The 15,454-nt window shown below is 40.4% G+C and overlaps 1 protein-coding gene across 1 annotated transcript; it reads right to left on the minus strand.

The window, feature by feature from the left end:
* On the minus strand, positions 1-13,021 carry LOC117320861 (tripartite motif-containing protein 45-like). The gene is made up of 5 exons (XM_033875348.1): positions 10,906-13,021; positions 8,863-8,989; positions 1,441-1,555; positions 1,192-1,318; positions 1-186 (listed from the first exon to the last, which is right to left on the minus strand). Exons 1-5 carry the CDS (start codon positions 12,287-12,289, stop codon positions 47-49), a joined length of 1,893 nt encoding a protein of 630 aa, XP_033731239.1. The 5' UTR covers positions 12,290-13,021; the 3' UTR covers positions 1-46.
* Positions 13,022-15,454: the final 2,433 nt, after the last annotated feature.

Raw genomic sequence — 15,454 nt, forward strand, 5'->3', positions numbered from 1 at the left:
CCCTCACACACCTTCCCTCGCACACATGTATGAATTATATTCCTTACTACAAAGTTACTTCCAGCACATTTGTGTCGTTTTTAGTTATTGCATAAATACACTCGGATGGTCTCGACATTTTACCACAACACGTCCAGTGCGGCCCTCCGGGATATCCAGGATGTGCATGCCAACATCCTCGGGACCCTAGGTACGAAAAGCACACAGGTTACAGAAGACAACATTTTGGTCCAAATTTAAGTGAATGTGTTAATTTTCGGTATCTCAAGTGATTGGCATTCGTAGCTTTTTTTTCTGTATAATAGCATAAAACTTTCATTTCCGGGCAAATGACAATAATCGACAGATTCTTCATTAGCAATAGTGACTCTGACGATGATATAGTCAATTGAATTCTGCGAATTTACCAACGAACGAAACCACCATTCCAAGTGTAAAGGTTGTTTTTGTGTGACATGTGCTATATAGGTCCAAAACGAAATCTATTTTAAGCAAATAGTGACCTTGACATACATGGTGACCGAGCCCTGACCATGTTTCCTTAAACAACCAACAGTCCATGTTTGAAGGTTGTGGTATGTGGTCTCAACTCAGTATTGTGGTGTACAAGTCAAAATCTGTTTTTAACAAAGACATTGAACTTTGAAAATCAACAGGACTTTGCCCATTCGCTAGTGGGCGCCACGTCCAAGGCTTGAACTCATTCCACAATGAATTTGTCAGGTTATCATCCGGACAAGCTAAATTCTATTTGAACTGCGTTGACCTTTATCCTTGACAGACTACGCTTCAAACTCTAATGTAAACATGCTATTGTTAGCTGTTAGCTATTTCAATACACTGCAAGGTTATAACGCCTTTCTTCAAGTCACTATTACCCTTTCGTAAATCTAGTCTAGTTGTCCAGTAAAACACGCATCCGTACCAACGCTTCTTAAAAATACACTGAATATGGTATGACCGTCACGTGACATGTATGTTAGACGATTTCAGCATCTATTTACCTTGCCTGTTCGTGGTATTTTTGTTTTGCGTTTTTGTAGTCTCCTCTCATTTTACCGTCGCTTAGTCTGTGTGTGTGTTGTCTTGATGATTTCACTCAGACTAACGAAAAGTGGAAAAGGGAATGTGAGAAGTGTGTCATTAGTTTAAGAAGGCAATATTGTTTTTGGGATTTTTTTCTGATATTACCTCTGACGATCGATCCACATCCACACGAGACGTCCATCTTCCCTGCTGAGGAGCAGAACGAGCAGCAATGCCAAGTACCCGAATGTTCCCGCCATTTTGATTTCACGTCAAATTTGAATGGACTACCCTATTAGATAACAATTGGCACTTATTTGAATGATAAATATTACACACAATTGAAGACATAGTAGAAATACCATACTTTAGCTCTCTGAGGTATTTTTGTTATGTATGAGAAGTCTGACTCACCAGTATGTCTTGTTTGTTGACTTTGACAAACAGTTGATGTGGACCCGGATGTTGGGGAGTAAAGGTCAGGTCATAGGTGGCGTCACTGCGTCCTCTCATTGTTACGGCAAGACGTCTGTTAATGGGAACAGAAACAAATTATCATACGGACACATAATATACAGTGTAACATGGTCATGCACTCAAAGTATGGCTAGCTTCAGTCTGTCGAATAGGGACAGAAACAAATAAGCACATGGACAAATATAAACACTGAAATCTGGTCGTACACTAAAGTATTGGTTAGTTAAGCCTGTTAGTAAATGCTTTTGATACAAAATATAATTGGCACAGTCCGGTTACTGTCTTATTGTTACACAATCTGGTTACTGTCTTATTGTCACATAACCCGGTTACTGTCTTATTGTCACATAACCCGGTTACTGTCTTATTGTTACACAATCCGGTTACTGTCTTATTGTCACACAATCCGGTTACTGTCTTATTTCACACAATCCGGTTACTGTCTTATTGTCACACAGTCCGGTTACTGTCTTATTGTTACACAATCCGGTTACTGTCTTATTGTCACATAACCCGGTTACTGTCTTATTGTCACACAGTCCGGTTACTGTCTTATTGTCACACAATCCGGTTACTGTCTTATTGTCACACAGTCCGGTTACTGTCTTATTGTCATACAATCCGGTTACTGTCTTATTGTCATTCAATCCGGTTACTGTCTTATTGTCACACAATCCGGTTACTGTCTTATTGTCACACAATCCGGTCACTGTCTTATTGTCACACAATCCGGCTACTGTCTTATTGTTATACAATCCGGTTACTGTCTTATTGTCATACAATCCGGTTACTGTCTTATTGTGACACAATCAGGTTACTGTCTTATTGTCACACAATCCGGTTACTGTCTTATTGTGACACAATCCGGTTACTGTCTTATTGTTACACAATCCGGTTACTGTCTTATTGTTACACAATCCGGTTACTGTCTTATTGTCACACAATCCGGTTACTGTCTTATTGTTCACACAATCCGGTTACTGTCTTATTGTCACACAATCCGGTTACTGTCTTATTGTCACATAACCCGGTTACTGTCTTATTGTCACATAACCCGGTTACTGTCTTATTGTCACATAACCCGGTTACTGTCTTATTGTCACACAATCCGGTTACTGTCTTATTGTCACATAACCCGGTTACTGTCTTATTGTCACACAATCCGGTTACTGTCTTATTGTCACATAACCCGGTTACTGTCTTATTGTCACACAATCCGGTTACTGTCTTATTGTCACACAATCCGGTTACTGTCTTATTGTCACACAATCCGGTTACTGTCTTATTGTCACATAACCCGGTTACTGTCTTATTGTCACATAACCCGGTTACTGTCTTATTGTCACATAACCCGGTTACTGTCTTATTGTCACATAACCCGGTTACTGTCTTATTGTCACATAACCCGGTTACTGTCTTATTGTCACATAACCCGGTTACTGTCTTATTGTCACATAACCCGGTTACTGTCTTATTGTCACATAACCCGGTTACTGTCTTATTGTCACATAACCCGGTTACTGTCTTATTGTCTTACAATCCGGTTACTGTCTTATTGTGACACAATCCGGTTACTGTCTTATTGTGACACAATCCGGTTACTGTCTTATGTCATACAATCCGGTTACTGTCTTATTGTCACCCAATGCGGTTACTGTCTTATTGTTACACAATCCGGTTACTGTCTTATTGTCACACAATCCGGTTACTGTCTTATTGTCACACAATCCGGTTACTGTCTTATTGTCACATAACCCGGTTACTGTCTTATTGTCACACAATCCGGTCACTGTCTTATTGTCACACAATCCGGTTACTGTCTTATTGTTACACTATCCGGTTACTGTCTTATTGTCACACAATCCGGTTACTGTCTTATTGTCACACCATCCGGTTACTGTCTTATTGTTACACAATCCGGTTACTGTCTTATTGTCACACAATCCGGTTACCGTCTTATTGTTACACAATGCGGTTACTGTCTTATTGTCACACAATGCGGTTACTGTCTTATTGTCACACAATCCGGTTACTGTCTTATTGTGACACAATCCGGTTACTGTCTTATTGTCACATAACCCGGTTACTGTCTTATTGTCACGCAGTCCGGTTACTGTCTTATTGTCATACAATCCGGTTACTGTCTTATTGTTACACAATCCGGTCACTGTCTTATTGTCATACAATCCGGTTACTGTCTTATTGTTACACAATCTGGTTACTGTCTTATTGTCACATAACCCGGTTACTGTCTTATGTCATACAATCCGGTTACTGTCTTATTGTTACACAATCCGGTTACTGTCTTATTGTTACACAATCCGGTTACTGTCTTATTGTCACACAATCCGGTCACTGTCTTATTGTCACACAATCCGGTCACTGTCTTATTGTCACACAATCCGGTTACTGTCTTATTGTCACACAATCCGGTTACTGTCTTATTGTCACATAACCCGGTTACTGTCTTATTGTCACATAACCCGGTTACTGTCTTATTGTCACATAACCCGGTTACTGTCTTATTGTCACATAACCCGGTTACTGTCTTATTGTCACATAACCCGGTTACTGTCTTATTGTCACATAACCCGGTTACTGTCTTATTGTCACACAATCCGGTTACTGTCTTATTGTCACACAATCCGGTTACTGTCTTATTGTCACACAATCCGGTTACTGTCTTATTGTCACATAACCCGGTTACTGTCTTATTGTTACACAATCCGGTTACTGTCTTATTGTCACATAACCCGGTTACTGTCTTATTGTCACACAGTCCGGTTACTGTCTTATTGTTACACAATCCGGTTACTGTCTTATTGTCTTACAATCCGGTCACTGTCTTATTGTCACACAATCCGGTTACTGTCTTATTGTGACACAATCCGGTTACTGTCTTATTGTGACACAATCCGGTTACTGTCTTATTGTTACACAATCCGGTTACTGTCTTATTGTCACATAACCCGGTTACTGTCTTATTGTTACACAATCCGGTTACTGTCTTATTGTCACACAATCCGGTTACTGTCTTATTGTCACATAACCCGGTTACTGTCTTATTGTCACACAGTCCGGTTACTGTCTTATTGTCACACAGTCCGGTTACTGTCTTATTGTCACACAATCCGGTTACTGTCTTATTGTGACACAATCCAGTTACTGTCTTATTGTTACACAATCCGGTTACTGTCTTATTGTCACACAATCCGGTTACTGTCTTATTGTCACACAATCCGGTTACTGTCTTATTGTCATACAATCCGGTTACTGTCTTATTGTCATACAATCCGGTTACTGTCTTATTGTCATACAATCCGGTTACTGTCTTATTGTCACACCATCCGGTTACTGTCTTATTGTTACACAATCCGGTTACTGTCTTATTGTTACACAATCCGGTTACTGTCTTATTGTCACACAATCCGGTTACTGTCTTATTGTCACACAATCCGGTTACTGTCTTATTGTCACAAAATCCGGTTACTGTCTTATTGTCACACAATCCGGTTACTGTCTTATTGTCACACAATCCGGTTACTGTCTTATTGTCACACAATCCGGTTACTGTCTTATTGTCACACAATCCGGTTACTGTCTTATTGTCACACAGTCCGGTTACTGTCTTATTGTCATACAATCCGGTTACTGTCTTATTGTCACACAATCCGGTTACTGTCTTATTGTCACACAATCCGGTTACTGTCTTATTGTCACACAGTCCGGTTACTGTCTTATTGTCATACAATCCGGTTACTGTCTTATTGTCATACAATCCGGTTACTGTCTTATTGTCACATAACCCGGTTACTGTCTTATTGTCACACAATCCGGTTACTGTCTTATTGTCACATAACCCGGTTACTGTCTTATTGTCTTACAATCCGGTTACTGTCTTATTGTCACATAACCCGGTTACTGTCTTATTGTCACACAGTCCAGTTACTGTCTTATTGTCACACAATCCGGTTACTGTCTTATTGTCACACAATCCGGTTACTGTCTTATTGTCACACAATCCGGTTACTGTCTTATTGTCACACAATCCGGTTACTGTCTTATTGTCACACAATCCGGTTACTGTCTTATTGTCACACAATCCGGTTATTGTCTTATTGTCATACAATCCGGTTACTGTCTTATTGTCACACAATCCGGTTACTGTCTTATTGTCACACAATCCGGTTACTGTCTTATTGTCACACAATCCGGTTACTGTCTTATTGTCACATAACCCGGTTACTGTCTTATTGTCACACAATCCGGTTACTGTCTTATTGTCACACAATCCGGTTACTGTCTTATTGTCATACAATCCGGTTACTGTCTTATTGTTACACAATCCGGTTACTGTCTTATTGCCATACAATCCGGTTACTGTCTTATTGTCACACAATCCGGTTACTGTCTTATTGTCACATAACCCGGTTACTGTCTTATTGTTACACAATCCGGTTACTGTCTTATTGTCACACAATCCGGCTACTGTCTTATTGTCACACAATCCGGTTACTGTCTTATTGTTACACAATCCGGTTACTGTCTTATTGCCATACAATCCGGTTACTGTCTTATTGTTACACAATCCGGTTACTGTCTTATTGTCACACAATCCGGTTACTGTCTTATTGTCACACAATCCGGTTACTGTCTTATTGTCACACAATCCGGTTACTGTCTTATTGTCACACAATCCGGTTACTGTCTTATTGTCACACAATCCGGTTATTGTCTTATTGTCATACAATCCGGTTACTGTCTTATTGTCACACAATCCGGTTCCTGTCTTATTGTTACACAATCCGGTTACTGTCTTATTGCCATACAATCCGGTTACTGTCTTATTGTCATACAATCCGGTTACTGTCTTATTGTTACACAATCCAGTTACTGTCTTATTGTCACACAATCCGGTTACTGTCTTATTGTCACACAATCCGGTTACTGTCTTATTGTCACACAATCCGGTTACTGTCTTATTGTCACACAGTCCGGTTACTGTCTTATTGTTACACAATCCGGTTACTGTCTTATTGTCACACAATCCGGTTACTGTCTTATTGTCACACAATCCGGTTACTGTCTTATTGTCACACAATCCGGTTACTGTCTTATTGTCACACAATCCGGTTACTGTCTTATTGTTACACAATCCGGTTACTGTCTTATTGTTACACAATCCGGTCACTGTCTTATTGTCACACAATCCGCCGGTTACCGTCTTATTGTTACACAATCCGGTCACTGTCTTATTGTCAATTTGTCACACAATCCTGTTAGTGACTAATTGTTTTATGTCTGGTTACTGGCCTATAGTTACACATCCCGATTACTGACTAATTGTTTTATAAGTCTGATTGCTGGCGTATTGTCATATAAGCCCCGGTTACTGACTTGATGTCGGACAAGTCTGGTAAGCGAAAATCATTTTACACGAATACATTCTACCAAACAATCAACGTATTATCTGATTATCTTGCAATCCAGCCAACTCTTACTGAGAAATTCACTGTAGTGATGTAGACTGCCGGTCTAACTGGATTTTATTCAAATTTATCTTTATTTCTCTTTATTTCTCTTTTTTATTTTGAAGTCTTATCTTCACACATATCCTATTTCAATTTAGTCACTTTAAACATACTTTCCTCGTCTCTGCACAGAAATTTCACTACATCTCGGCCCACGATGCCCACGAACAAATATGCGTCGGAGAACCCTACTCAGATTGTTACCATTATGATTGACTTGACTAACGTTATACAATTTGTATACATTTGACTCAAGAACCGCGGCAATAGTTTTAAAGAATGCTATCAATGTATCTACAAGACTCCGGTTAATGTGATTCACGTACGCTATCTAGACAAGTTCTTATCACGTTTATAACATACCGGAATCAGGCTAGGAGATCGCCAGGTTTAATGAGTTTTTACGATATATCGGTCGTCTGACTACTCCAGTTGTATGGAGTGCTGCACCCAGTTGATGCAAATGAGTCGCGTGGAAGTAGCAAATTCAGTTACTTATATCATACTTCAGTCGCTCATTTATCGGTACATATGCCGTACAAATTGTATATAACTCCTGTCATACGTCATACACATTGTATATAACTCCTGTCATACGCCATACAAACTGTACATAACTCCTGTCATACGGCCATACAAATTGTACTAAACTGTCCTGTCATACGTCATACAAACTGTACTTAACTGTCCTGTCATACGGCCATACAAATTGTACTAAACTGTCCTGTCATACGTCATACAAACTGTACATAACTCCTGTCATACGTCATACAAACTGTACTAAATTGTCCTGTCATACGTCATACAAACTGTACTTAACTGTCCCGGTTATACGTCATACAAACTGTACTAAACTGTCCTGTCATACATCATACAAACTGTACTAAACTGTCCTGTCATACATCATACAAACTGTACTAAATTGTCCTGTCATACGTCATACAAACTGTACTTAACTGTCCCGGTTATACGTCATACAAACTGTACTAAACTGTCCTGTCATACGGCCATACAAACTGTACTTAACTGTCATGTCATACGGCCATACAAACTGTACTTAACTGTCCTGTCATACGTCATACAAATTGTACTAAACTGTCCTGTCATACGTCATACAAGTGTACTAAACTGTCTTGTCATACGTCATACAAACTGTACATAACTCCTGTCATACGTCATACAAACTGTACTAAACTGTCCTGTCATACGTCATACAAACTGTACTAAACTGTCCTGTCATACGGCCATACAAACTGTACATAACTCCTGTAATACGTCATACAAACTGTACTAAACTGTCCTGTCATACGTCATACAAGTGTACTAAACTGTCCTGTCATACGTCATACAAACTGTACATAACTCCTGTCATACTTCATACAAGTGTACTAAACTGTCTTGTCATACATCATACAAGTGTAATAAACTGTCCTGTCATACGGCCATACAAACTGTACATAGCTCCTGTCATACGTCATACAAGTGTACTAAACTGTCCTGTCATACATCATACAAACTGTACTAAACTGTCCTGTCATACGGCCATACAAACTGTACATAACTCCTGTCATACGTCATATAAGTGTACTAAACTGTCCTGTCATACGTCATACAAGTGTACTAAACTGTCCTGTCATACGTCATACAAGTGTACTAAACTGTCCTGTCATACATCATACAAGTGTACTAAACTGTCCTGTCATACGGCCATACAAACTGTACATAACTCCTGTCATACGTCATACAAACTGTACTTAAACTGTCCTGTCATACGTCATACAAATTGTACACAACTGTCCTGTCAAAGTGAAGCTTCATATAGTCATACCTTTGTCCGTTCATACCACATCTCACCCAAGCACAGAGTCCCGGGGGGTCGGGGAAAGGTGTGTCCTCTATATCCCGCATTGTTAAGGCCACAGTGGTGGGAATGTCGACTTGAGCGGCAGTTAAGTCTGTAAACATTGATGGCAAATTCATTATAAATGATGGTATCGAAAAAGATCTATATACATGTATGTATGTGTTTATTTATTTTAAGGGGTTTTGACGTCTTCCCAAAAGCTAGGGTCAAATAAACTCTACGAGAGAAGAAAACAAATCACATGAGTCTACACGTGAGAGTACTGACAAAATGCGTGATCACCTCAGGTTTCTAAAAGTAAAAGTACTGGCACGACTTAATTTAGAACTTCCGGTATCTGCACGTATCTATACCGATACGACGTGTGTAGAACTTCCGGTGTCTACACCTAACAATACTGTAGTAACACGATGTGTGTAGAACTTCCGGTGTCTACACCTAACAATACTGTAGCAACATGGCGTGTGAGAACTTCCGGTGTCTACACCTAACAATACTGTAGTATCACGATGTGTGTAGAACTTCCGGTGTCTACAACTAACAATACTGTAGTAACACGACGTGTGTAGAACTTCCGGTGTCTACACCTAACAATACTGTAGTAACACGACGTGTGTAGAACTTCCGGTGTCTACACCTAACAATACTGTAGTAACACGATGTGTGTAGAACTTCCGGTGTCTACACCTAACAATACTGTAGCAACATGGCGTGTGAGAACTTCCGGTGTCTACACCTAACAATACTGTAGTAACACGACGTGTGTAGAACTTCCGGTGTCTACACCTAACAATACTGTAGTAACACGACGCGTGTAGAGCTTCCGTTGTTTAAATGTAACTGTATGAACGTGTGTAGAACGTCCGGTATCTACACTTAACTGCGATGACAAGTGAGCTTCCGGTATATACACGTAAAGTTTCTGACACGGCGTGTGTAGAACTTCCAATATAAACAAGTAACTGAACTGACGAGACGTGTTTAAACTTTTGTTAAAGTTTCTCTGTGCACACCAAGAAAATGTGTTGACTATTACTAAGGTGCTTCCACATGTAAATGATACTAATGAGAATCGCAAAATGCAATGACACCTTCCGGTGTCTGTAGTGTGTTGTTTGTGGTCCAAAGGGTTGGGCTGGTGGAGTAAGGATGTGTGGATGTGAGAGGGATATAGGGGTGCGTGTCAGGGTTATCTGCCTAGGACTGTGGAACAGGATTGTTTTCACGGTTATTGTAACTGATTATAGAAACGTAGTAGCCAGTCGATGTAAATCATTATGGGGATCAGCCATCATTACAAGAATGAGAACAGCACGTGATTGATGAGTTACACAGATCACGTGCGATCAGAGCACGTGCGGCCAACTAACGAGGTACACAGGTTCCGGAACAGATTTGTACAATAGCAACGTAATTATTCGAAAAAGCCAATTCACCCTCCCTAATGACACGTCCCGGTAGTTATCCAGTTAAATTTGGACGTGGATGGGGAGTACCAACTGTTTACTTTAACATTTAAATTCCTCTATTGGACCAAAGCTAAGTACGGAGGCTAAAAGCCAGTCAAGGCCTGACAAGGCATAAGGAACAAAGAGGTAACTATTGAAAATAAAGATATAAAACGGTGCAATAAGTGCAGCGGATTTTCGACAATTTCGAGATATCTTGTACTGGTAACAATAAAATGCCTGATTCTGCAGGCGTTTGCTTTTCACGGTGTCTGTCGTGGTGCAGCGACGTAATGGTAGCGGACTGTGCCCAGTAGCATCGCTCGTGGTATGTAGAACCGTATAAACAGTGATAAACGAGCCGGCTCTAGTAATTATTCGTGCTATTTGTTTACGGGTTAGAGGAGATTAATCGGATCATTCATCATGGTAAATCTCGCGGAAAATTTCGCTCATCAAAGCGCCGAACACTACTGCTTGTTATATCGATAAAGATAAAGAAATAGTCGTTAAGTGAAAAAAACTAAGCTTACCAAGGGCATATGAGACGATAGCTTACCTTGCGTGGTCACGTGGCATTTATTGGGACACACTTGTGATCCCCGAACACTTCCAAACATTTGGAAGTTATCAAAAACTTCTGCTTTTATTTCTGGACAAAACGTAAATGTTGTTTCCACGGGAATGCACTCCTTGGACGAAATGTCCATCAGCTTGTTTAATCTCAGTGATACAGTTGTCTCCAATGCGGCAATTTCACCTTCGGTACCGTACACAGACAAATCGTCCGCGATGCTGCAGCCATTCTCAAAGCTGCTAAGCAACCGACACAGATTCTCCTCGTGTAGTTGTAACTTCGTCTCTTTTGACTTTAGAATATTACCGACTTGTTTTAACAGGGACTTCCGGTGAAGTTCCACAGCACTGACGAAAGAATCTATAAACGTGTCTATCTCTTTGGTAATTGTATGCGCATTGTCGTGAAGTTCTTTTCTTGTTGACGGAATATCGTCAATACATTTTTGGATATAGTCTCTTTTATGATTGGCATCTTGCACGAGTTGGTGTAATGTCATGACGTCATATGAAGTGCCTGAACTGTCGTCTGCTTGGCGTTCTGTAATTCCCGTGGTAGATATACCCACCAAACGGTGATGCTTCGTTCTCCTCTGACGTTTGTGAGAATCGGAGCAAAGCTGACACAAGTCACTCGCGCAGTCGACACACGTAACCACGGCAACTGCGCGCTCCTCCTCGCAACAAAATCCACATAACACCAGTTTACGAATTTCCCCTTTTATCCCTTTAACACTTTTAGTTTTAACAGATACCAGCGTGTTAGGTGGTAAGTTATCAATGTCTGTAAACGCTTCCACGTTTTCCGCACATACAGGACAGTGTAACAGAAGCTGTTCCCCTGGGCCATCGGGACTACGTAGGGTATATATACAGTGTAGACAGGCCGAGTGGAGGCAGGGTAGTACCCGTGGGTCCTTGTAACTGTCCCCACATACGGGACATGCAGTGTCCACATCACCAGCCAGCGTTACTTCCTCCCGTAGACACACAGTTTCAAGGTGCCCATTCTCAGTACGTCGATCGGAACCAGTATGATTTGTAACCATGGTATAACACGAGGATGTGTTCTTTGGATTCCCAGTTGGATTGATTTTCTCACTCGACTGTTTTGTGACAGGTGACAATGTTAACGTAATAGCACTCTTTACTGTTTTAGTGATCACCTCCTCACCATCTACACCGCACACGTTATCATTAGTCTCCGGGCTGTCGTCGACCTTTGTGGAATTTATTTTTGAGCCTTCTGTCATTTTAACAGCCGTATCTGCTGTTACCTGTCCAGATTCGTGTGTTACGTCATCATCAAGTCGTAGCTCAGCCACACACTCATCAATAAAATCCATACTTTTCTTTCTCTCTTCCATGTCAGTTTCATTTACACTCAATTGATATGGAGCTTTTTACACTACTTCGAGTCTCCACATGACTGTCCCGTTGACCCTAGTAGTACCCATTCATCGTATTAATGTCGTGTGTAGCCTCTAAATGAAGATTCTACCCACTCATCACAATATCGTCGTGTGGAATCTTCAGAGAGATTATTCTTCAAAACACAATAGCTGTATGGCCATTATATTGGCCTGGATCGTTTTCGATTGGCCCGTACAGAACTCCGTACTGAGCCGTAGGGAGTTGTGACTACTAATGAACGTTAACTTTAGGCATTGATCCGACTGTTAGGACTGTTATCAGTAAACTCTGTAAACTCGACACCCGTGCAGTCCACTCTAGTCAGCCTCGCACGTGTACGTACCTCGAGCAACAGGTATCGACACCATTCCACCTGTACCGCGCCTCAAATCACACATCAAGCACCACACTGCCGGGATCTCCCTCCCAGAAACACTAGCTATAGGTATAATCATCAGTGCCACGACGCCAGAACACACATATTCCTCAGCTACCGCCTCAGTGCCGGTGTGTTTACCCCGGGCCAATATTTACATTGTGACCATAGCCCATGACAGAGTCAAAGGTCAAATGATACACTTCTCCTTTCACCGACGACCTTTGTGATTCCCTTAGAGCCCTGCAGGGGAGGAGAGAACACACGGGCCGTGACATATCTGACACTTCACAATGCATAAGTACAGAGATAATATAGATTTACGCTGACTACATTAACTGCCTACTGAAATAATGTACATCAATAAAGCGGCTGGCACGCTCGACACAGAAGGATATCATTATATAGTGTTCGATATACTTCTAATTTCAAACTCAGCAATAAGTTTACATGGATCATTTGTGTGGACGGGCCCAATATTAAGATAAGCCCATTCAAGTGTCTGGAATGTGTACATATGTGCTTTAGACAGCGTTTAGCATACCAAAACAGTCTGCTAATCTGGGAAAACCATAAAGAAAAGAGTCATAAAATTTCTTTTGACGAAGTGTAACTTCATAGCATTGGAGCCACACGAAACGTAAAGCTGGCAACATGGGACCACACGCATATCTATACGGTTATTAGTAAAACTAATATCAACTGAAGTATCACAAGTGTGCACCCCACAGTACCACCAGTATGAATACCCCACAGTACCACCAGTATGAATACCCCACAGTACCACCAGTATGAATACATACGGTACAGTATGTTATATATACCCCACAATACCACCAGTGTGAATACATACGGTACAGTATATTATATATACCCCACAGTACCACCAGTGCGAGTACATACGGTACAGTATATTATATATACCCCACAGTACCACCAGTATGAATACATACGGTACAGTATGTTATATATACCCCACAGTACCACCAGTGTGAATACATACGGTACAGTATGTTATATATACACCACAGTAACACCTGTGTGAATACATACGGTACAGTATGTTATATACACCACAGTACCACCTGTGTGAATACATACGGTACAGTATGTTATATATACACCACAGTAACACCTGTGTGAATACATACGGTACAGTATGTTATATACACCACAGTACCACCAGTGTGAATACATACGGTACAGTATGTTATATATACACCACAGTACCACCAGTGTGAATACATACGGTACAGTATGTTATATATACACCACAGTAACACCAGTATGAATACATACGGTACAGTATGTTATATATACACCACAGTACCACCTGTGTGAATACATACGGTACAGTATGTTATATATACACCACAGTAACACCTGTGTGAATACATACGGTACAGTATGTTATATACACCACAGTACCACCAGTGTGAATACATACGGTACAGTATGTTATTTATACCCTAGAGTACCACAAGTGTGAATATATACGGTACAGTATGTTATTTATACCCAAGAGTACCACCAGTGTGAATACATACGGTACAGTATGTTATATATACCCCACAATACCACCAGTATGAATATATACGGTACAGTATATCATATATATACACCACAGTACCACCAGTGTGAATACATAGGTAGAGTATATTACATATACCCCATAATCCACCTGTGTGAATACATACGGTACAGTATATTATATATATCCTAGAGTACCACCAGTGTGAATACATACGGTACAGTATATTATATATATCCTAGAGTACCACCAGTGTGAATACATACGGTACAGTATATTATATATACCCCACAGTAACACCAGTGTGAATACATACGGTACAGTATGTTATATATACCCCACAGTAACACCAGTGTGAATACATACGGTACAATATGTTATTTATACCCCACAATACCAGCAGTGTGAATACATACGGTACAGTATGTTATATATACACCACAGTACCACCAGTGTGAATACATACGGTACAGTACCACCAGTGTGAATACATACGGTACAGTATATTATATATACCCCACAGTAACACCAGTGTGAATACATACGGTACAGTATGTTATATATACCCCACAGTAACACCAGTGTGAATACATACGGTACAGTATGTTATTTATACCCCACAATACCAGCAGTGTGAATACATATGGTACAGTATGTTATATATACACCACAGTAACACCAGTGTGAATACATACGGTACAGTATATTATATTTACCCCACAGTACCACCAGTATGAATACATACGGTACAGTATATTATATTTACCCTAGAGTACCACCAGTGTGAATACATACGGTACAGTATGTTATATATATACCCCACAGTACCACCAGTGTGAATACATACCGTACAGTATATTATATATACCCCACACTACCACCAGTGTGAATACATACGGTACAGTATATTATATATACCCCATGGTACCACCAGTGTGAATACATACGGTACAGTATGTTATATATATATACACCACAGTACCACCAGTGTGAATATATACGGTACAGTATATCATATATATACACCACAGTACCACCAGTGTGAATACATACGGTACAGTATATTATATTTACCCCACAGTACCACCAGTATGAATACATACGGTACAGTATATTATATATACACCACAGTAACACCAGTGTGAATACATACGGTACAGTATATTATATATACCCCACAGTACCACCAGTATGAATACATACGGTACAGTA

This window comes from Pecten maximus, chromosome 2 (genome assembly GCF_902652985.1).
Source record: "Pecten maximus chromosome 2, xPecMax1.1, whole genome shotgun sequence".
Taxonomy (NCBI): Eukaryota; Metazoa; Mollusca; class Bivalvia; order Pectinida; family Pectinidae; genus Pecten; species Pecten maximus.